Raw genomic sequence first — 23,714 nt, forward strand, 5'->3', positions numbered from 1 at the left:
TACCCCACCCCTGCACCCCTTGTGTACCCCACCTCTCCCCCACCTCCGTACCCATAGTGTATCCCGCCCCTCCCCCGCTGGCCGCCACCTCCCCTGGTTCCCTCCCTTTGACGCTCGCCGTGTGTCCCCATGACCCTTGCCCTGCCACCCCTCAGCGAACTCCTCATCCCCAGACCCCATGGAGTGGAGAGGGGCCGGCTGCCGTCTGCTGCGGCGTCTTCACGCGTGGTCGTGCGGGCGGGGGGCGCAGAGCCTGGACCTTGGGGTGTGGCCCGGGGGCGTTGAGGTGAGGGGTCGGGCGTCACAGGGGTCGGGAGGGGGGAGACGGGGAGAGCTGGGGGGGGCCCTTCTTTCTCGTCTGGTCGTTCCGCGCCTTCAGTGCGCCCCGCAGGCAGGGTCCTGAGGAGACGCACCTGGGCCGTGTGGGGGCACATGCAAGGAGCTGGGGCCGCGGTGGGAGAGGGGGCGTCCCTGGGGGAGCCTGCAGGAGGCCGGGCAGGGCGGCGGCCCAGCTGCTCCGGCCTGGCTTGACCATGTGGAGAAGAATGGCTGTAGGAGCTGGGGACCCAGCACACCCAAGGGGGTCGACCCTGCTGGGTGTCCCTGGCTGAGGCCCACCCAGCACTGTCTGGGCAGTGGCTGGAAGATGAGCCCCGCAGATCCTGACGCGGCCTCCCTCTGCCCGAGGGGCCCAGGTAGCCGTGGGCACCTACCCCCAGAGCCCCAGAGGTGCAGGCGAGCCCCCCAAGGGGCTGGAGATGGACAGCGGGAAGCGTTTGTTTAAGGCCTTCCTGGGGAAGATGCCACAGTCGCAGCCACAGCCGTCCCAAGAGAACGGGCAGCCCTCGGCTCCACCAAGCCCAGCGGTGGCCTGGGGCCAGCCCGGGGCCCCGAGCAGCAGTCAGCAGGTGCTGCAGACTCAGGACTGGGTAAGCTGAAGCGGGCTGTGGCCTCTGGGCCCCCGGGCTCCTCTCTGGAAACCCCGGAGACTGGCCGGGGAGGTGTGGGTGGAGAGGGGCCTCTCGAGCTGGGGTAGGGCCGAACAGCGTCTGGTAAGAAGCAGGTGCTGGGCTGGCGGCCATGCAGAGCGTCAGCATTCTCTTCCCAGAGCCCTGGGTGGGCACCAAGGTGGGCGTGGCCCCTCCTGTCCCCCACAGCTGTGGGCTCTGCCCCTCTGCCGGCCATCCCAACCCTGGGCACCACCGAGCGGAGGGATCCCAGTCATGGGGAGCTCTGCCCCCGGAGCAGGGACGGTGTCTTGCTGACCAGGTAGGCGGGCAGTCGGCAGGAGGACCTGTCAACCAGAGTCTGGCCAAAATGTTCCTGGAGGCTTTGCTTTGAGACAGCCCCAGTCTGGAGGGGTGGGCAGCTGCTCGGTCCCCGTGCAGCGGTGAGGGGACAGGACACAGCTGCTCTGGCCCCGGGGGCGCTTCACAAGCAACAGAAGCCACGCCCCCAGGAGTTCTGTATTGTTCCCTGGGCGTCAGGATCCGGGCTGTGGCAGGCCAGGCTCAGTGGAGCCCGTGGAGCTGTGTGCTTCGACGCGTCTGCGTGGGTGTTCTCGAGGTCAAAGGTTTACGTGAAAAGGTGGTGGAAAAGGAAAGCGGGCTCCAGGTGCTCTACCAGCTGTGCCCTTGCCGGAAACCAGCCGCCCCTCAGCTTCCATGAGGCCGGCATCTCAGGATGGGCCAGCTAGGACATAGAACACACGAGCGTGTACCTGTCGGGGGCAAGGACTCCTCGGGAGGGGCCGGGGCATGGGGCCATCCCACCGCGCACCTGCCCATGGAGGGGCCGGGCGGCTCCTGGGCAGGGGCGACCTGCCAAGTTTGCAGTTCCGGGAGGTGGGGGCCCCTGTGGGTAAGGGGGGTGTGGGGATGAGGCTGGGAGGCAGGACGTGGCACAGAGGAGAGGGGCTTCTGGGGTGGTGGGGAAGGGGTGCAGACCCCTCTCCGCAGACTCCCAGCTTTCTGACTTGGGGGCACAGAGTCCCTGCAGTGTCCCCCACACCCTGGCCGCTCCTCTGGTGTCATCCTGCTTCTTCCCTCCACTGCTGCCAGCCCTTGGGCGATGTCAGCCACTTGCCGTGGCCTTGACGGGCGCACCAGGCTGCTGTCTCTCTGTCCTGCAGGGTGTCCATCCTCTTTGTTCCCTCCTGGTGCACCCTCGGCACGGAAGGCTCTTCCTAGGGATCTCCCCACATCTGGGCCTTGTCAGGCATCGTCTTTCAGGGACAAGCCCGGCTGGCACAGGTTGGCCCTACCAGTCCCTTGGTCCCTGCCCTTTCCAGCCCGAGCCCACGAGAGCCGCCCTCATCTGCAGTGGTCACTGCAGGGCCCCAGAGCCCCACATGGTGGGGACACGTGCTCACAGAAGGGCAGCAACCTCAGGCTGAGGCCTAGGTCTGAGAAGACCTACCCTGACAAGGGTTTGCAGACGTCCAGCCTCACACAGAAAGCTGGGCAAACCTGTGCCTTTCTGCTTCTGAGGAGTCCCACCGAAACGACTGCAGAGGGCTCTGAGGAAGGCAAGAACCCACAGGACAGAATTGGGTTGGAGGGCCGACCAACAGGAGGTGGCAACCACATTCCAGTGGGCGGCCACAGAGTGGGCAGAGCTGGAGAGTCAGCTCCCAGCTGCATGGTTGAGGCCGCAGAAACAGGAATGCCCCAGCTGCCAGAACCCAGTCTGCCCACATTGATGCCAACCATCAGGCCCTGCTTTATTGCCCCAGTCTGCCCACACTGATAGCAACTATCAGTTCCTGCTTTATTTTTCTTTTCTTTTATTTTTTTTAGATTTATTTATTTTTGGCTGCGTTGGGTTTTCGTTGCTGCGTGCAGGCTTTCTCTAGTTGTGGCGAGCGGGGGCTGCTCTTCGTTGTGGTGCATGGGCTTCTCATTGGGGTGACTTCTCTTGTTGCGGAGCACAGACTCTAGGCACGTGGGCTCAGTAGCTGTGGCTCGCGGGCTCTAGAGCACAGGCTCAGTAGTTGTGGCGCACGGGCTTAGTTGCATGTGGGATCTTCCCAGACCAGGGCTCGAACCTGTGTCCCCTGCATTGGCAGGAGGATTCTGAACCACTGCGCCACCAGGGAAGCCCCAGTCCCTGCTTTAAACGCGAATTAACAGCCAAGGGCACCAGACATTCGGGGAAGATCTCTGTCATGAAGGAGAGCAAAACACCTGGAAAGAAAGGAGTCAGAAGGAGCACAGTGCCAGGCAGAGCACAGCAGAGCTGGAGATGTGTCACCATCCGCGAGGTGACCTGCGCCATCTTGGAAACATTGGCCCACGCAGCCGAGCAAGAGGGGCGGAGAACGCGAGCAACTGCGGAGGAGGTGATGCCGGCATCACGGGAGACACGTGACTGCGCCCCGCCAGCACAGGAAAGTGGACTGAATCCACCCACAGCAGGGGGTTTGGGAAGAGGGTGCAGACAACTGCTCGGAAATCAGTAGTCTTTATAGATGTAAACAGACTCTAGAAGATAAATGAGTGAAAAAGGCACATTTGACAACAGGAATAAACTTAACAGGAAATAGTGCAAACCTGTTTGAGAGAAACTTTAAAACACTCCAGGGCATTACCAAGGGACTTGGCGGTGGGAAGACACCATGTTCTTGGAGAGGAAGACTCACCAGCACAGAGGGTTCTCCCCAGGCGCTTCACAGCTCAGTGTCATCAACGATCAAAATTGCTAAAAGCTCATCTTCCCTTGTCAATTCGGCAAACTGGTCAAACAGAAAACGAAGCAAGAATAGGTTCAGCTCTCACGTGAACTCATATCACAAAGCTTCGATTATCAAGGCGATAGTGTCCTGTCATGAGATGCATGAACCACAGTGTGGAGCAGGAAAGGCAGAAACCGACCCACACGCCTGCAGACACTCAGTGTGGGCGGAAGGTGGCGCCTCAGATCCGGGGCTGCTGGGGAGGGGAGGTGGTGTTTTTGATTGACGCTGGGACACTGTGCAGCTGCCTAGAAGAAAGTAAGTTGTAGCCATACCTCTCACAGAGTACCAGGATGAGCTCCAAATGTGTCAACATTTTAAATGTAGAAGAATAAAACCATAAAAGTACGAGGAGAAACCCTGGGCAGATCCCTTTATAACCGTGGAGTAGGGGCAGCCTTTCTAACCAAGCCTCAAAGTCCAGAAGCCATAAAAGCAAAGAGATACATTTAACCACATGAGAGAAACAAACAAAAAAAAACCCTCCATCAAGGCAAAATATACACCATGAGCAAAGTCAGAATAACTGACAAGGGCCCTTCCGCCACATGAAGGCACAGCAAGAAGATGGCTATCCATGAACAAGGAAGCAGACCCTTACCAGATACCGAATATTCTGGAGCCTTGATGTTGGAATCCCCACCTCCAGGACTGTATAAGCTAGGTTGTTTGTGAATTACAACCTCACAATGGAAAATGAAGCAGCCTGGTTAATGCCCAACTCCAGATACCAACTCCTCCATCACCACACTTCTGCGAGTCCTCTGCAGCCAGCCTACCCGCCAGCCGTATCTCCTTGGCGAAGATTTGTTGAAGTTAAAATGAATGGCTCAGAACTACATTTATCAACAAGGATAAACCTCACATAATGCTGAATGAAGATAGCAAGTTGCCCAAGCATGTGTTCAATGTGATACCGTATGTAAAGTTCAAAAATATGGAAAACATAGGGTGTATAGTTAAGGGGTACCTATATCTAATGAGTGTATGAAAACATGCAGAGGAGTAAGCAACACCAAGTTTAAGACAATGGTTCCTTCTTTAGACGAGGAGAGAGGAGTGATAACCTGGGAAGGGGGTATAGAAGGAACAATATTGGATCTTTGGAACTCCAAGTGTGTTCTGGCAGACCAGCATCATCATCACCATTTGGTGACTTGTTAGAAATGTAGAGCCTCAGCCATCACTCCAGACCCACTGGATCAGAACCTGCATCTTGACAAGATCCCCAGGTGGCTCACATGTATAGTAAAATTTGACAAGCACTGTTTTTGGTGGAACTATAGTATTACTGTTAACTGTCTCAAGTGTGAAACTGATGAGTATGGCTGTGTCAAAATGCCTTAATTCTTAGGAGATGCATGCTGAAGTATTCAGGGGCAAAGTGACATTGCTGTCTGCAACTTACATTCGAAACGTTCAGAAAATAAAAGTAGTTGAGATGAAGTAAAGGTGGCAAGATGCTAACAACTGGTAAATTGAGGTGAGGGGTGTACAAATGTTTATTGCACTATTTTCATCTTTTATGTAGATTATACATTTTCACTATTTCAAATGTAGTATATGTTTAATGGAATTTCTTTGAATTTAAAAATCTACTTGGGGGAAAATTGACATCTTGACAATATCGAATTTCCTCATCTATGAACATGGTATGTCACTCCACATGTTCAGGTTTTCTTCTGTGTTCTTCAGCAATGTTGAACAGTTTTCTTCATATAGATTTTATTCATTTATTTTAAATTTACACTTACTCCTAGATATTTGACCGCTTTATTGTCACAACTGTGAATGGATTTTTCTGTTATATTTCTATCTGTTGCCAGTATATAGAAAGCTACTTATTTCAGAATATTTATTTTCTAATTTGTTATTATACTACACTCTTATTTTTCTAATAATTTACCAGCTCATTTTCTTTTTTTAAAAAAAAAAACAAGTTAACCTTTTTTTTAATATGTATTTTATTTATTTTTGGCTGTGTTGGTCTCTTAGCTGTGGCATGCGGGATCTTCTGTGTGGTGCACAGGCTCTTTGTTGAGGCACACAGGCTTCTCTCTAGTTGTGGCGTGCAGGCTCCAAGGCACGTGGGCTCTGTGGTTGTGGTGTGCGGGTTCCAGAGCACGTGGGCACTGTGATTTGAGGCACGCAGGCTCTCTAGTCGTGGCGCGGGCTTAGTTGCCCCACAACATGTGGGATCTTAGTTCCCTGACCAGGGATTGAACCCGTGTCTCTTGCATTGTAAGGTGGATTCTTTACCACTGGACCATCAGGGAAGTCCTCTCCCAGTTCATTTTCTTGAAATTTTTAGGAAGACAATGATAACATCTGAAAATAGTGAAAAGTTTGTCTCTTCTAATATTTTGAGAATTGTTTTTAGTTGGCCTATTAAATTGATTTCCTGCGTGATTTGAATAGCAGTGATGGTGAGTCTCGTTGTCTTCCTGACTTTAATGGAATGGCTGCTAGTGTCTCACTGTTAATCTAATCTAATGTTGCTTTTAGTTTCTCTTATATTCTTTTTGTTGTAATACGCTAATAACTTTTATTGAATTAGAAATGCTTGTTAAATTATATTAAGTCCCTTTTTGACATCTTCGGAAATGACTTCATTGTTTTTTCTCTTATAATTTATGAATATAATAAACTTTTTGTAATAAACTATATTTGCATTTCGGAAATAAAAAATAATAATAATTGACAAGGTTGCCAAGACTGTTCAACGGCAGAAGGCGGTTTTTTTGTTTTTTGGGGGTTTTTTTTGCCCACGCCACGTGGCTTGTGGGACCTTAGTTCCCTGACCAGGGATCGAACCCAGGCCCTTGGCAGCGAGAGCACAGGGTCCTACCCACTAGACCGCCAGGGAATTCCCTGTCTTTTCAACAAACGGTGCTGGGAATACTGGATATCTACAAGCAAAAGAATGAAGTTTGACTCTTACCTAATGCCACGTGAAAAAATTAACTCAGAATGGATCAAAGACATAGACGTAAGAACTAAACCTATAAAACTCCTAAAAGAAAACAGGGGGAAACATCCTGACGCTGGATTTGGCAATGATGTCTTGGATATGACACCAATGGCACAGGCGACAAAAGTAAAAATAGATGAATTGGGCTTCATCAAAATTAAAAACTTTTGATCATCAAAGGACACTGCCAACAGAGGGAAAAGTCAGCACGCGGCATGGGAGAAAGCATAATCGACTCCTGAACAGCTTGAGGGTTAGGGGCGCCGACCCCCTGCCCAGCAGTCAAAAATCTGAGTAAAACTTTATAGTTGGCCCTCTGTATTTGAAGTTCCACATCCTAACCCTAACCACTGCCAGTCCGCGGCCTGCTAGAAACTGGGCCGCACAGCAGGAAGTGAGCAGTGGGTGAGCGAGCGAAGCTTCATCCGCCCCATCACTGGCACTACTACCTGAACCATCCCCCTCCCCACCCCGAGGGCAAAATTGTCTTCCACGAAACCGGTCCCTGGTGCCAAAAAGGTTGGGGACCGCTGCTCTAGTGCACATTTATTGAAAAAAACCCATGTATGAGCAGACCCATGCGGTTCAAAGCCATGTTGTTCAAGAGTCAGCTGTATTTGCAAGTCCATATCTGCTAAGGGATTAATATCCTTATATATAGAGAACTCTAAAACTCAGCAACAACAACAAAACCAAGAACTCGACTCAAAACTGGCCAAAGGACTTGAATAGACGCTTCTCCAAAGATCCACGAAGGGTCAGCAGGTGCGCGAAAAGGTGCTCAACTGCATTAGTTCAGGGCAGCGCGAGTCAAAGCCGCAGTGAGATAGTCCTTCACACCTATTAGGATGTGGCCGTAATGATAATGTAAAAAAAAGAACACATGCTGGTGAGGGTGTGGAGAAGTCGGACCTCTGGCGCGCTGCCGGGTGGGATGTAAATGGCACAGTCACCACGGGAAACAGTATGGAGGTTCCTCAAAAAATTAAGCATAGAATCATCATATGATCCAGCAATTCCAGTTCCGAGTAGATATCTCAAAGAATCCAAGGCAGAGACACAAACAGGTACTTGTAGACCCATGTTCACAGTAGCGCTATTCACAATAGCCAAAAGGTGGAAGCAAACCAAGTGTTCATTGCCGGCTGAGTGTGGTGAAAACATACAATGGGAGGATAACTCAGCCCTAAAAGGGAAAGGCCTTTTGACACGTGACACAACATGGATGGACCTTGAGGACATGACCTGAGTGAAATAAGCCAGACACTACATGGTCCACTCATGAGGTCCCTAGAGGGGTCAGATTTAGAGACAAAGTAGAAGTGTGGGTGCCAGGGCTGGAGGAGGGGTGGGAGTGAGTTTAATGTGGACAGAGCCTCAGTTTGGGGAAATGGAAAGTTCTGGAGATGATGTTGGTGATGGTTGCACAACAATGTGAATGTGTTTATGCTAGTGAGCTGTACACTTAAAAATGGTCAAAACGGTAAATGTTACGTGATGTGCATTTCATCCCAGTAAAGAAACTATGTAAAAAGGGAAGAAAAAAAAGAAGGAACAAGAGATCCCCTGATGGGACAGGGTGAAGCAAAACAAATTCCAGGTCCCGGAAGTGGAGCTTCCTGTAGTGAGTAGGGTCTGGCCTGGCCCCGGAGGAAGGGCTGGTGAGCACGGCTGGTCCTGGGTTAACCGAGGACACAGCCCTGAGAGGCTTAGATGAATCGCAGGTGAGCGCGGAAGTAGGGCTAGAGGCCTGGAGGGGCACTTCAGAACAAGTTCCAGAAGGACGGGGAGAGGCTGAGCAAGGCCACGCTGGGCCTGGTGCTCCAACTGCTGGCCCTGCAGGGCTCGGGCCGGTCTGGGCTGGACACCCTAGGCAGCCGGGAACAGTAGGTTGCACTGGAAACAGCGTGCACGCCAGTCACCTTCCTGAGGAAGCCCCAGGCCCATCCCTGTCCCAACACCCACACCGGACAGAGCGCCAGTGTGAGGCCCAGAGGGGCACCTTACACACACATGCACACACACACACTACACACACACACCACACGTGCGCCTGCAAGAGAGGCAGATGGTCCCCAGAATGTACAGTCCCTTCACAGAAAGGGAGTCCCCACTGGCTAGAAAGAAAACTAAAAGGTATTTGATGTCAGGGAAATAAATGAGGTTCAACTGACAAAAACATGAGAGGCCAGAGTTCTGGCCAAGATGCGAGGCGCAGAGCCAGCACCCCTGCTGGTGGGAGCTCTGGGGCGGCCCCAGGCAGCGCCTGGAGAAGGCGAGACGCCAGCTGCCCCGCAGGAGCCCACGTGTCCAGCCTGCTGTCCCCACAGTGGGGGTGGTGAGGTAATGGGGGCTGTTGGTTCAGGTAAGGGCAGCACAGCAGTGACAGCTGATGGACTAGCCCCTGCAAGTCCACGGGGAAATGTCTCAAAAGCAGGTTAAGGGAGAAGCACGCGGAAGAGCACTCCGCACCCCGTGGCCCCGGTTACCTGCGTCAGAGACCAGCCTGGTGCCTCGCGTGGTTTGTGGCCACATCTGCTGGTGGCAGGACCGGAAAGCGGGGAGCAAACCCGGGCTCCCAGCTCACCTCCCTCACTGGGGGTGGAGAGAGGAGCCTTGCACGAGACCATATCAATATGTTTTATTTCTTGGGGGAAAAGATCGGAAGCAAGTACGGCATTGTTCATTTTGGGTAGTGGATTCCTGGGTTTTCTCATGTATTTTCCTTTGCGTTTTTCTCACGTGGTTACCATTAGTTTTAAACTAAACTGTGCCTAAGGCCGGGCTGAGGTGGGACAGCCCTTCCACAGAGGGGGCCTCGTGTGCAGGCCCGGGGGCTGGCTGCAGGGACTCCTCCGTGGTGGGCACAGCCCTCCCCTCACCTGGGGTGACCCAGGACTGCCCCAAACACAGCTGAGGCCAGTGGGACCCGAGCCCCCAGGGCCAGCGCCCACAGGCGGCGGGAGGCCTTCACTGTGGGGGTCTCGCCACGTGAGGAGCAAAGCAGGACCCTGAACTGCGACGATTGGAATCCGTGTTACAAATTGATCTTCAAAAACCTGAAGAGACTGGTAACAAAGGAAACTCTAAAGTGGGCCTGGATCTGCCCTAAGGAAGGATTTGTGGGCAGGCATCCCCAAGCAACTAAGAAACGAGTCCTCCCCGTCGACGAGGTTCACGCTGCCCAGGGCATCCCCCTGACACCAGTGCTGCGTGGGGAGGAGGGAAAGAGAAACGGAACGGAGGGGTGCGCCATCTAACTGAAGCCCGGGTCGAAAAGCCCTGAACGTGCAGGAGGTTAATCAAACCAAGCAGCAAACTGCACGAGCACGAAGGGCCACCCCGTCCAGGACAGCAGGGCCTCTGCTCCTCACAGCTCTGTCCCCAGTGCCAGGAGGGTGCACGGCACGTTGCAGGTGCTCGATGAACGTACGTGGAGGGACATCCCTGGTGGCGCAGTGGTTGAGAATCCGCCTGCCGACGCAGGGGACACGGGCTCGAGCCCTGGTCCGGGAAGATCCCACATGCCGCGGAGCAGCTAAGCCCGCGAGCCGCAACTACTGAGTCCTCGCGCCACAACTACTGAAGCCCACGCACCTAGAGCCCGTGCTCCGCACCAAGAGAAGCCACCGCAATGAGAAGCCCGCACACCGCAACGAAGACCCGAGGCAGCCAAAAATAAATAAATAAATAAGAAAATTAAAAAAGTAAAAACCAAAACCGGTTGATTCTTAACAAGGTGGGAAGAAATGGACACTTCTGTAACGTGGCGAAGGGGAGCATTAAGAGCGCACAGTGGACGTGTTTCCTGAAGCGTCAAGCGGCGGGCAGGGCATCGCCATGACGATGAGACAGCGTGTGGAGCCTGCTCAGAGTCAGGAGAATGAAATGAGCCATGCATACCTGGAGCAGTCACCGTGTGTGGCCAGCATACTGTCTACCTAGAAAATCCACGCAGGACAATTAAAAGACCACTAATGGAAGAGGAAGGTTGGATATATGATCGCCATTCAAAACTTAATCGTTTCCAATGCACTAAAAATAACCAGGAAATGTAGTAGCAAAAAGGATCCGTTCACTTTAGCAACAGAAACTACGATGTCCTAGAAATAACTGTGTCTCGTTTGATGCCTATGTGAAGAACACTATAAAATGTGACGAATGGCAGAGAATCCCTGAGGGGAAAGTTGGATCATATTATTGGGGGGGAAGATTTAGTGTTTTAAACCTGCCAGATTTTCCCAAAATAAATAATTCACGGCAATCCTAATTAGAAAAAAAAATGTTTTTCATGAATCTTGAAAATGTTATCTTAAAGGTACACAGCGTTTCTGGCAGCGTATCAGTTCTCTGTTAGTGCGTAACAGAAGTCTCCAGATTTCAGCAGCTCAGAACAATAATAAATATTTTTGTCCCAGTTTCTATAGGTCAGGAGTTTGGGAGCCGCTTAGCTGTGTGGCTCTGGCTCGGGGTCTCTCGTGAGGTTACTCCAAGATGCCAGTCAGAGCTGCAGTCATCCGGAAGCTTGAAGAAGGCTGGAGATCGTGGTCCCCTCGAGTGGCTGGCGAGTCAGTGTTCTAGACCCCCGGCGCTGGTTAAGAAGCCGGTGGAGATGGTTGTCAACCTCAGGCTCAGGTGGGCTTGGCGGGTTTTGATTACACCACAAGACTAGGAAGAGAACTGCCTCTGAACAAGTGGAGGGGAAGTGGGCTAGAAACAGCACCTGATCGAGCCAGAAGAGGAAGACAGAGAAAGACCCGAAAATAGGCAAGACCAACAAAGCAGGAGACGCGGCAGAAGGGGAATTAGCACTGTCGGTTAACTCGGGTTAAAGGCAGCTGTTGTCAGAGTGGGTTGCAAACCACACAGCCCCTCGACACGCACATGGAAGGGTGCGGAGAGAAGGGTGGAATATTCCCACAAGTGGGAGGAGGCATACTGTCAACAGCCTGGCATTAGTTCAGCGGTGCTCAGCTGCCAGACGCCGCCAGCGTGCCGTGGGCTCTGGGGTCAGGGCGGGTGGACGCCCCTCCACACACAGCAAGGCGGCCTGGTGGGCGCTCTCCAGGGAATGGAGCAGCAGGCGGGGTACCCCTGCAGTGAGGGCAAAAGAAGACAGTGTATTACTGCAGAGTGACAACATAATTTGAAAAACTAGAGATTTTAAAATTTTTTACTTGCCAAAGAAGCCATGCAAGAGTTTTCTGTTTGTTTGTTTGTTTGTTTAAATATTTATTTATTTAGGCTGCGCCGGGTCTTAGTTGTGGCACTCGGGATCTTCGTCGCGGCACGCGGGATCATTAGTTGCGGCATGGGGGATCTAGTTCCCCGACCAGGGATTGAACCCAGGCCCCCTGCACTGGGAGCGTGGAGTCTTACCCAGTGGACCGCCAGGGAAGTCCCCAGGCAAGAGTTTTAAAAAAGAAGAGCAGGGCCTCCCTTGCCTGCTCTGAGCAGTGCATGTTGTGTGGCACTGGGGCAGAAGTTGGCAAGGAGACTTATGACCTGCACAAACAGTCCAGAAATGGACCCTGGTTTAAATCTGGGAATTTAATTTCCGAGATTCTGCAGAGCAGTGGGAAACAGACTTCAATGAATGGTATTGGGGTGATTGGCTATCCATTTAGAAGATCGTTAAGTAGATCCCCACCACTCACCACACACACACACACACACACACACACGCGCACACATACACACGCGCGCACACACGCTAACCATTAAAACCAAACCACAGAAGCACAGGGAGATGTAGCAGTGTTTAGAATCCGAGTGGGAAATGCCCATTTTAGGCCAAACCCGTAAAGGAAGATCCTGACAAGTCGACGGCCGTTTTTAAAGGCTAGTACAATCAAAGACACAAGAGTGTTCCAGGACACTCTGGAAGAAAACACTTCTAATATTTAGAACATACAAATGTTTACCAACCGGAATCTGTGAAGAGATGCTTAATAGCAAAGAGAAAACAGTTTTTAAAACTGAGCAGAAAAGTGTGTTAAGTCTATGGACTTATAGTTCATAAAGGAGAAACGAAATGGGTGCTAAATGTGAAAAGATTGGCAAAAATGACAAAGATAGACCCGGGCTGTTTGGCGGGGCTGACGGCGGACTCGGAGGGCTCGCGCCAGGGAGTGCTCCCCGGGGCTTCCACTCCAGTGTCCTCGTCCTCACGGTGAGACACAGCGCACCCCGCCTCCGCAGGGGACCCTCCAACACTAGCAGATGGAGAAAATGAGGTCCAAAGAATGGAGTGATTTGCAAAGGAATTGAGTCAATGCTGTATGTGGAAGTCAACAAAAACTGATCAGCGTAGTGCGATATTTGAAGACGCAGTGATATTCGGAAATTTCTGGCAAGGTTTCCGAAGCACTTCTTTTTCCATCCAAGATAAAGCCTCTTAGCCAGGCCAAAACATTAAACTTTGCTTTATGCAAAATCATTTGCTGGAGAGAAGGCAACACAGGGAAATTGATTACATTTTGTGTAAAATAATTACCTTAATGTAGCATCTCCCGTATGCAGTGTTCACTTGGAAACAGAAATGGCTGTCAGAATGGCTCTGCCTCAGTTTGTTAGCGTCAACTTGACCCAACTTAGTATTTGCCACATGCAGAAACCAGTGTCCAACAAAGGCTCTGGCATCTGTCTGGGGCACTGGGCTTGCATCTCAGCCCACCTCTGCTTTGCTTCACTGAACAGATCTAGGTGGCTGGGTCATGACTGTGTTCTGCTTTAGATCAATGACATTTCTGGACCCAGAGAAAGCGTGAATTAATTAAAGTTTCTAAGTAGCTAGTATGGGCTAGGTGTTCTGCTAGGTGACTGGGTTAAAATATACCTCTGTTCCCAGGAAGTCCTCAGCCTGGTTAGGGAGGCAGGCACAGTTACAATTAAGGCAGTGAGTGCTACAGTACACGCATACGAAGGGGATGGGGTAGTGGGGCTATCTGGTAGAGCCTAGCAGCAGAGTGGAGAGCAAAGACGTGCTTCCAGAGTCTTAAAGGATGAGTAGAAGTTAGCCTGATGAGGGCCCAAGAGGGGGACGACATGGCAAGTGGGCAAAGAACTCCAGGGAGAGGCCAGTGAATGGTTTTGAACAAGGAAGTGATTGGCGCTCCAGGAAGATTGTTTCTGTTTTCAATATCTGTAACTCTGTTTCTGTCTTGTAAATAAGTTCATTTATATGGTTAGCAAAGGGGAAACGTGTTGGGGGGAGGGATAAGTCAGGAGCTTGGGGTGAACATACACACACTACTATATACAAGGTAGATAACAATCAAGGACCTACTGTAGAGCACAGGGAACTCTACTCAATATCCTGTGATAACCTATATGAAAAAGAATGAATATATGTATAACTGACTCACTGCTGTGCACCTGAAACTAACAAAACATTGTAAATCAAGTATGCTCTAATAAAACTAAAATTAAAAAAGGAAAAAACATGATAAAGACAGATCTGTGTGGAGTTGGCGAGGACGCAAGGGAAGCAGTAGCTGTTTTACTGGTTTTGCAAAGAACCAGTTTGTGATCATTGCCCACTGTTTTTCCACTTTAATTTATTCACCAGCCTTTCCCGATTCTGTCTTTAAACTCTCCGTGAACTGCTTTTGTTGCTGTTTTCCTAGCTCCCTGAGTTGTTTGCTTTGTCCCTCCAGTTCCAGGGCTGTTTTCTAATCTTCCAGCGTTTGAAGCCATCGCATGTCTTCAGAGGGCAGCTTTGGCCACCCTCCTGGCGGGGGGGAGTCCTCCCTGGCCCCTCCCGGGGACTGGGTTTCCCTTCCACTCCCCCATCTGCGCCCACAGGAGCACCTTGTTCTGGTTTCCAGTCGGGCCCACGGGGGAGTCTGTTCTGCCCGTGGCCTGGAGCCCAGCCAGTGTGCACGATGGTTCCTCTTGCTGGTGAGAATGTGGGTCCCCTGTGCGTGCTCTCTGTTAGGTCGCTCTACTTAATTGCTTCAATCTGTTTGTAAAATTTTGTGTCCGTTTTATTACCACTTGCGGGCACATAATTGAGAACAGCAGCCCTGCCTGGCCCTGCGGGTCATGGCCCAGCTGCCCGCATCTGCCGGCGCCCCCCACAGGGACTGCGGGCCGCACCTGCCCTGAAGACACCTTCCCCTCCCCGGACCCGGAGTCGGCTCATCCTTTTACCTCAATCTGCTGCGAATGTCTGCTCCCCAGTGACCCCCTGGAAGCCTGCCGACAGCTGAACGTGGGGAAGTTTCCCTCAAAGTGACGAGGTTACCCTTCTCCCACCGCTTCTCTTTTTCCCTGGAGGTAATAATCGCGCCCTCCTGCCCCTTCTTCTTCGTTTTCTGTGCACTGATTATCGATTCTTTCCCAAACTTTCCAGAGAAACTGTGACACTCGGCTCACAAACGACCCGACCCCTCAGGTCTGGGGGTTCCACCGCCCCTGCCTCTGTGCCACCCTGTACCTGCCTCATCCAGGGACCCTCCCTGCCGCTCCTGGTTGGGACCCCAGTTCCTGGGCCCTGGGCATCCCTCCTGCCAGCTCCCCCCTTGTCTGCTGGAGCCCCTCATCTCGCAGCTCCTCAGAAGGCAGCTCCTCTGAAGACACTCAATTTCCTGAGACTTTAAAGTTTGAACATATCTTTATTCTACCTGCACACTTGAGTGATACGTTGGTTGGGTGAAAATTCTCGGTGGCAAATAATTTTCTTTCAGGATTTTAGGCCGTTGTTGCATTGCTTTCACCTTGCAGTGGGGCTGCTTGGTGCCCTGGACCCTGCGGAGTTCTCCTCCTTTGCACGTGCCCTGCTTTTTAGTCTCTGGAAGTCAGGCTGTTTCTCCTCCTGCCCTGGTTCTGAAATATCACCACACTGTCCTCTGGTGCCAGTCTGTTCCCTTTCTCGGTCCTGTGTGAGCCCCTTCAATCTGGAGCCTTGCTCCCTCCGTGGCGTGTGTGCGCGTGTGTGTGTTCATCTTCTCTGCTCTGTCTCTTTCTGGAAACTCTGTTAGTTGGATGTGGGCCCATGCGATTGACTCTCTTTCTGGAAACTCTGTTAGTTGGATGTTGGCCCGTGCGATTGAATCTCTTTCTGGAAACACTGTTAGTTGGATGTGGGCCCGTGTGATTGACTCTCTTTCTGGAAACTCTGTTAGTTGGATGTGGCCCTGTGTGACTGACTCTCTTTCTGGAAACTCTGTTAGTTGGATGTGGGCCTGTGTGATTGACTCTCTTTCTGGAAACTCTGTTAGTTGGATGTGGGCCTGTGTGATTGACTCTCTTTCTGGAAACTCTGTTAGTTGGACGTGGGCCCGTGCGATTGACTCTCTTTCTGGAAACTGTTAGTTGGATGTGGGCCCGTGTGATTGACTCTCTTTCTGGAAACTCTGTTAGTTGGACGTGGGCCCGTGTGATTGACTCTCCCATTTTCTCATACTTTGTTACCTTGCCTTTTTGGGCTTTGCTGCCCGTCCTTCTATTATCAGCATTTGCTGTAATGATGCCCCGTGACAAACAACTCCCAAATTTCCATGATTCACAACAGCAAACTTTTGTTTTTCTGTTCGCAGGTTGTGTGTCTTCCATGCCGCTCACCCTCAGAGGTCTTCCCAGGGAAGCCTGTGCTCGGGCGGACACAGAATGTCAGGAGGCCCACTCAGACTACACTGGGAACGCTGTCAGCACCCTGCGGACCCGCCCAGCAGCAGTGAGGCAGGAAAATATAGTCTAGTGGGAACCGGCGTGACGCCACACGTTAAAGGGGAGGCGTAGGATTCGATTACAGGAAGGGGGTGATGAACTAGGGTCAACAGCCTACCCCAGCACCTGCTATAGAAGTTTAAATTCTGACGTCGCATTTTTAACTCGAAAGAGCTCATCCCCGTTCTCTGAACAGCCCTTCTTCACGTCATCCTCTTCTTGTTTCATAGGTACATTGGATCCAGGAGAACAACAGTTACAGGGGAAGGTGGCCGGCTTCCTTCTGCTCCCTGTAACAGCCCCCTGTCCTCTGAGTTCCTTCTGCCCAGGTTGGTGGTTTGGCCTCTGTGTTTCACACTGGAGACATTCTCAGGTTGGGGGCGGGGCCGCTCTTGGTCTACACTGAAGAGTGGGGCACGCAGGGCTGGCTGAAGGCTCCGTGTGCCAGGGGCCGCCTCACCAGCGGTCACGCTCTTTGTGGGGTGATCGGGCAGGTTTGGGCTGCTCCGCATTGGGCACCCCCCTCTCTTGGTGTCTGTAGGCCTCTTCTCTGGGACTGGCCTTTCTCCCCAGAAAGGACCCCTCCCCTCTCCTGCGCAGAAGGGGAGCTTAGCCAGGCTGCCACCGTTCTTCGTGCAGAGTGGGAGGAGGGGCTGGGGGCTTCACTTTCTTTGTCTTAAACAAGAGAAATGTATTGTCTCGCAGTCTGGAGGCAAGAAGTTCAAAATCAAAGTGTCAGCAGGGCTGGTTCCCTCTGGGGGCTGCGAGGGAAGGGTCTTTTCCAGGCCTCCCTCCTTGACTTGCAGACAGCCGTCTTCTCACATCATCCTCCTTCTGTGCATGTTTCTGGGTCCAAGTATCCACTTTTTTTGGGGGGGGGCATCCTAACCATTTTGAAGTGTACGGTTCAGTAGTGTTAAGTATATTTGCATCGTTGTGAAACCCATCTCCAGAACTTTTCCATCTTGCAAACCTGAAGCAGCACCTCGCCCTCGCCCAGCCCTGGCAGCCAGCATTCCATGTTCTGACTCTACGGATCTGATGACCCTAGGTGACTCGTACGAGTGGGCTAAAACAGCGGTCCCCAACCTTTTTGGTGCAGGTACCGGTTTCATGGAAGACAATTTCTCCACCGACGGGGGGCGGGGGGGGGCGTGGTTCAGGCAGTAATGAGAGCGATGGGGAGGGGCTCGCTCGCCTCCTGCTGTGCAGCCTGTGGCAGGGGTGGGGGAGCTGGGGATCCCTGGACTAAACAATATTTGTGTTTTCTGTGACTGGCTCGTTTCACTACACATATCGCAGCCTGTGCCAGAATGTCCTTCCTTTTTAAGGCTGGATAATATTCCATTGTGTGGATGGACCACATTAGGCTCATTCATTCATCCGTTGATGGACGTTTGGGTTGCAGCCACTTTTTGGCTACGGTGAATAACGCTGCTATGAGCATGAGTACAGAAATAGCTCTCTGAGACTTGCTTTCGATTCCTTTGGATGTATACCCAGAAGTGGGATTGTTGGGTCATATGGTAGCTCTGTTTTTAATTTTTGAGGAATGGAGGCTGAGTTTGTCTTAATCCTCTCTTTATTTTTGGCATGGCACCCTTCCCTGCCCCCCGTGGCACTCCAGAGGGTGACCTCCTGGCTTCCCCCAGGGAGGCAATGGGATGGCTCCCTGGCTGGGCAGAGCAGGAGAGGCTCTGAGGGTCTTTCACGGACAGCCCGCCTGGGAAGTTCTCCCTGGGGGGAGGGTTCCTGCAGGGGTGCAGTGCACTTCTGGTCTTTCCCAGTTAGTAACCGCTTTCCAGCCTCTGCCGACAGCCCTCTAACACCCGTGCCTCACTGCCTGTTCCTGTGTCCCTGTGGACACCTGAGCGATATTTTCCACCCTACGCCTCTTTATGGTCATTTTAGAGGGGTCTGGGGAGGAGGCTGACCTTTGGGTCCGCCTTTCTTGAGGCGGCCGCAGTCTGGCTGCCTGTTCTGGGGCCTCCCCAGAGTGTGGGCTAGCTCTGCCCGGCCAGGACCGGGCAGCAGCCGGAGGGCCACGACCTCCGCGGTAATGGCCCCCAGCATCCAGGGGGCCGACCCGTGCATGGGAAGGCAGGGCAGGTGCCGGCCGGGGTGCCCAGGGGCCGAGCCACCGGGCACGGCCACGGAAGGCCCCAGGACCAGAGGCTGAGGACCTGCCCGCCCGCCGGCACTGGGGAGGCTGAGCACACAGCACTTTGGAAGCGTCCCCCTCCGCGAGGCGGGTGCGGGACCCCCAGGCGCGGCCGGCGCGGACCCCTGCCCTGTCCCCGCAGGTGTGCGAGACGCAGGGGAGCAGGCCCCCAGCCGCCGCTGGAACGTCAGCATAGACGAGCGCTGGAGGCTGGCCGTGCTGGGTGGCGGCGAGAGGCCGGGCCTCGCCGGGGCGACCCTCTCCTACAGGGTGCGCAGGGCGGGGTGCGCCGAGCGTTCTGTCCTGCCCCGCCCCGCCCTGCTCGCCCTGCCCCCTGACCCCGCCGTCCACGCAGGACCTCGCGCAGATCGTGGCCCAGCTGGTGTCCCAGGACGAGGACAAGGGCGTGCTCTTACCCCATCCACCGAGGTCCGCCGAGTCCAGCAGCGCCTTCCAAGCCTTCCTGGTCCGGAGCGCGCCTTTCTGGCACAACGTGACTCTGGAGGCCCAGGCCTCGAGGTCGCCGCCCTCCTAATAGACGACTCAGCCCCGCGTGTCTGTCTTCGGTGCCTTTCCTGTGGGTCCTGGGGAGGCGGCCTGCCAGGTCTGGGGCGCACGGCTCCTGCGCCCTCCCCAGTGCCCACCAGACAGTCATGACCAGCCCAGGGATGAGAAAACAGGCCTGGGAGGACGTCTGGCTGCCCTCTCCTCAGAACACTCACCCCTGAGGCCTTGGAGACCAGCTCCGGTTGGGGTGACTTGCCCCAGCCCAATCTCCTAGAGGCCACCTGGCGGGGCCTGAGGGACAGAGCAGGGTGGCCCTCCAAGACGGCCCTCTGGGCTGCCAGGAGAGGCTGCCCACTCCCCCCAGGGGCCGTCATCCTGGAGACAGGCCACTGTGGGTGGCCTGGGGGGGGGGGTGAGGCCTTGGCAGTCCCCACTTCGGGGCCTGGTTCATGGACAGCCCCTTAGCTGGCCTGGGTAGAAGGGGTCTGGGCTGGGGAGCCTAGCCCCTTGGGGAGCTGGGTGCCTGCCTGCAGGGGGCAGTGAGGTGGGACCAGCGATCTTCCGGGAGCGAGGAGGTTCTGGTCATGAACTGCTTGGTACTGGTGCCCGCCCAGGCCAGGAGCACTGCCTCTCCAGGAGGCCCCCAGGGGCACGTGTAACTCGGGGGTGATGCCGTGATGGGGAGAAGCCCAGAGCCTGCGGGAGCCAAGGAGGTTCCCAACACAGAGGGAGGCTTCCTGGAGGAGGTGATGCCACCCGTCTCCGCACAGGGAGCTTGTAGCGGAACAGGGCCTGAGAAGGCAGGGTGGGGCAGCTGCGAGGAGCTGGCCCTGGCCTGCCACGGTGTCTGCCTGTGCCCCGAGGTTGAGGGGTGGGTGGGTGGGTTCTGGGCTGGGGGTAACATGGGGCTGCATTTTGGGGAGACCAAGCTGGAGGGGAAGAGGAAGTGGGAGGAGGGGAAGAAGGGAGGTGATGATAGGCTCCCAGCCCGTGGGGGGCGGGGTGGAAGGAGGGCGGCAGGTGCGGCGCCATCCCCCGGACTTGGTGACTGACACTCAGGGGCTGACTGGGGGCAGCGTGTGTGGGTGGCCGTGAGGGAGGGGGGCTCTGGGCAGGATGAGGTCATCAACCCCCGCCCCCAGGCCCAGGGTGAGGGCAACGCCCGGGTTTCTGCCTCCCTCCCAGAGCCAGCTGCTGAGGTGCTGCGACCCCACCTGCCCATCCTGGCCTCAGCTCAGGCCCCTCCTCCAGGAAGCCTTCCAAGATCATGCAGCTAGGCCCCCACCCCGTTGTCTCTGGGGTCCCCTGAGTGTAATCTTGTTCCAGGCCTGTGCCTTTCTCAGGATCCCTAGACCCCTAGGGTTAGTGGTGGGCCGCAGGGATGTGGGGTGGAGGCTGGGGCTGGGGGAGGTGTCCTAAGACGTGGGGGAGAAGGGTGGACGTGAGGGTAGGCTGGGCCCTGGGGGACACCGCGACTCCCTCCCCCTCCTCCTCAGGGACCCTGGTGAAGTGGGGATAGGTGTCAAAGGCCAGAACCTGCTCTGGGCCAGGCTCCGTGCTGGCCAGGAGGACCCCCTCCCATGCTGAAGTGCCAACAGTTGCGATAGAGGTGACAAGTGCTGTGGAGTTCTCTGCCCCAAGCGGCCTTAAAGGACTTCGTGGCCAGGGCCTCACTGGGCTCACCCTGCAGGTCTCTTGGTCTCACTTAGGGTGTCTCATGAGGCCGCAGTCGGATGGGGTGGGTCCAGGATGCTGGGCTGGCCGGCCCTCTGTCCTGCGAGTGGTCTCAGGGCCTCTCCTCTGCACCAGGTCTCCCCCTCTGGGACCACCACAGCAGCAGAAGTCGCGGGGCTCCCCTGGTGGAGCCCGTGGCCCGCTCCAGTAAGGCGTGGAGCCCCAGGACGGGTGGCAGTGCCGGAGATGGTTTCGTCGTCACCCTGGGCGTGTTGGCTTCCTATCGCTGCCCTAACAAGTTTCCGCAGACTTAGTGTCTTCACACAAATCCATGGACGTTAAGTTCTGTAGGAGTCTGAAACGGGTCTCGCTGGGCTGAGACGAGGGCGTGGGCAGGGCTGCCTTCCTGCGGGGGCTCCAGCCTTCTCCAGCTCCTCGGGACGCCCGCACACCTTGGCTCGGGGCCCCGTCCTCCATCTCCAAAGCCAGCAGCGCAGCACCTCGTCCTCCGCTTTTAAGGACCCTGTGATGATGGGCCGCCTGGACACCCCAGGATAGCATTTTAAGGCCACCTGGTTAGCAACCTCAACTCCCCCCTTGCCACGTAACCCAGCACGGCCACAGGTTTGGGGTGAAGATGTGACATGTCGGAGGGAGGGGCACTCTGGCATCGAGTGGCTGGAGGCTGGGGCCTGCACAACATCCCAAGAGCAGAGGACGCCGCCCCCCCCACCCCCAGCTGAGAATGACCGGTCCCAACGTCACCAGTGACCCAGCTGGGAGCCCCTGGAAGAGAGGAGGGTCTAAGGGGGCCTGGGAACCCGGATGAGAGGAGGGTGTCACCCAGCAGACAGGTCAGACAGCACCACTCTGGTTAGGACACTGCCCCCAGTCACTGCTGACAGTGGACATTGCAGTGTCCCTTTACTCTGCTTCCCAACCGGGAGGTCCCTTCCTGAAGTCTAGGAGGAGCAATGCACCTCCCCAGACTCACAGTGACACCCCCGGGCCGGGGGTCTGCTTAGGTTCTCCTGTGGCAGAGAGGACGGCCACCCTCCTGTGTGGTCTCCCTTGTACCCTAGCACCCGCCTGTTCTCGTGGATCAGGTGGGCTCAGAGCAGGAGCAGAGGCCACTCTGGACACCCCAGGCAGAAAAGGGAGCCCCCCAGCCCAGCCCACAGGGCACGCCCCGCCACCCCCCCCAAGGGCTGGCAGGGCGCCTGGGAGGTGTGTGTAGTTCGTGCCCTACTGAGGGCCACAGACAGTCACTGCCCAGTGTTGCCAGTTGAAAAAAATGAGTTCATTGGCTTTACAAGAACACTTGCTCACTATTCAGCAATCCAACAATAAAGTTTAAAAATCTCGCCCACAATTTCATCATCGAGAGGACCGCTGTCGACATTAGGTGGAGGTTGTTCAGATATTTCTAAAGGCCTAGGCAGAGGCGAGAGGATATATGGAAATACAGAATAGGGACTTGCCTGGCTGTCCAGTGGTTAAGACTTCGCCTTCCAATGCAGAGGGTGCGTGTTCGATCCCTGGTCGGGGAGCTGAGATCCCACATGCCTCGTGGCCAAGAAACCAAAACATAAAACAGAAGCAATATTGTAACAATTCAATAAAGACTAAAAATGGTCCACATCAAAAAAAGAATCTTAAAAAAAATACAGAATAAGTGTAGAATTCTTTCAAATTTTTAAAAATTTAATTTTAAGGGAAAACATGATCGCTGAAATTAGATGAACGCTTCTTCACCCCAAATTTACAAGATTTTGCTAAGATTATTTTTAGAAGTTACAACAAACATTGAGAGATGGGTGTCACTGGGGTTTGGGTGGTGTGCGTCCATCCGATGCCGGGCTTTGAACGGTGAAGGGTGCCGGCACCTCCCCTCTGGCCCCGGCCCACCTTGCAAAGTCACTCCCGTCCCCTGCGTTCCACGTGTCATATCCGCATCCCACTGGGGGGCCGAGCTCACCGCCAGCACCTGCCCACTCAGTCTTCGTTTCAATTACATCTTTATTGGCTGTCTTAAAGGTCAGCTTTCACATTTTTAAAGAACTTTATTTCTCAGGTTCTTCTAGGTTTAAAAATGTTTCCCTGAGGCCTTTAAACCCGCGTGAGAACTTGGCTGGGGCAGGATTCTTCAGTTTAGCTTTCTTACCCTCGCAATTTGCTCTTCAGGCTTTGAATGTTGCTGGAGAGAGCAGGGCCAACTTGGGGTTTTGTTTTTGTATGTGACATGCTTTCTCTGAAAAACACTTCTAAGAATCCCTGAAGTTCAGTAAGCAGGCGAGGTGGGTCTCCGTGTGACTTGCACCCCACCGTGGTCCTGGAGGCTCCCAGGTGACTCCAGGGGAACTTTCCTGTAGTGAGTCTCTGAGTGTTTTATCTAACCGTGCACGGCCTCTGGCACCGTGTGCCTTCCTCTGAGGCCTCTTGCCTCCACATCTGCTGCTGCTTCTCCCATCCCTCACCAGAGGTCAGCTCAGGTCACTCGGGACTCTCCAGGCCCTGCACAAGGACGCAGCCCTGTCGAGTGGCCTCTGGGCCACTTCACCCACCGTTGGACTCCCATGGGTCCCTCCTTCAGCAATGTCCCAGCCTCTCCAAACAGTGCCCTCACTATGATCACCCTGTCCCCTGACCCTCATCACTTTGTCTTCAAGGCCCGTAATGTCATGTTTATTACCTCTCCCCCGCTCCCCACTGGACCGCACAGCCGTCCCTGTTAGTCGCCCGACATCCTGCCCCTCACTGTTTCTTGTTCTAGCGACGGCGTGATTTTGAGGAACTGTGTTTTCTCAGCTCCTAAACCTTGCTCTCGTTCTGCTGTCCCGCCATCTACTCTCTGACTTCTGATTACCGATCTCATGTTCTGTCAAGCTCCTAAGATTCCAGGGCTCCTGTGGAGTTGTCTTCTGCTTCTTCAGGTCTCTTCCGCTGTGCCTCACCCCCGCCCCCTGCTGTCCTTGAGGCCGTGGACTTGGCCACAC

The 23,714-nt window shown here is 54.3% G+C and overlaps 1 protein-coding gene across 1 annotated transcript; it reads left to right on the forward strand.

Annotated features, from left to right (window-relative positions):
* Positions 1-53: 53 nt before the first annotated feature.
* On the forward strand, positions 54-19,084 carry TEX22 (testis expressed 22). Its single transcript, XM_027120871.1, has 6 exons — positions 54-286; positions 688-929; positions 3,068-3,456; positions 18,398-18,432; positions 18,680-18,807; positions 18,893-19,084. The coding sequence occupies exons 2-6, from the start codon at positions 759-761 to the stop codon at positions 19,070-19,072; spliced, it is 903 nt and encodes a 300-aa protein (XP_026976672.1). The 5' UTR covers positions 54-286; positions 688-758; the 3' UTR covers positions 19,073-19,084.
* The last annotated feature ends 4,630 nt before the right edge of the window (positions 19,085-23,714 follow it).

The sequence above is a fragment of the Aethalodelphis obliquidens genome, unplaced genomic scaffold (assembly GCF_003676395.1).
Source record: "Aethalodelphis obliquidens isolate GAN/ISIS:26980383/991018 unplaced genomic scaffold, ASM367639v1 scaffold21, whole genome shotgun sequence".
NCBI lineage: Eukaryota > Metazoa > Chordata > Mammalia > Artiodactyla > Delphinidae > Aethalodelphis > Aethalodelphis obliquidens.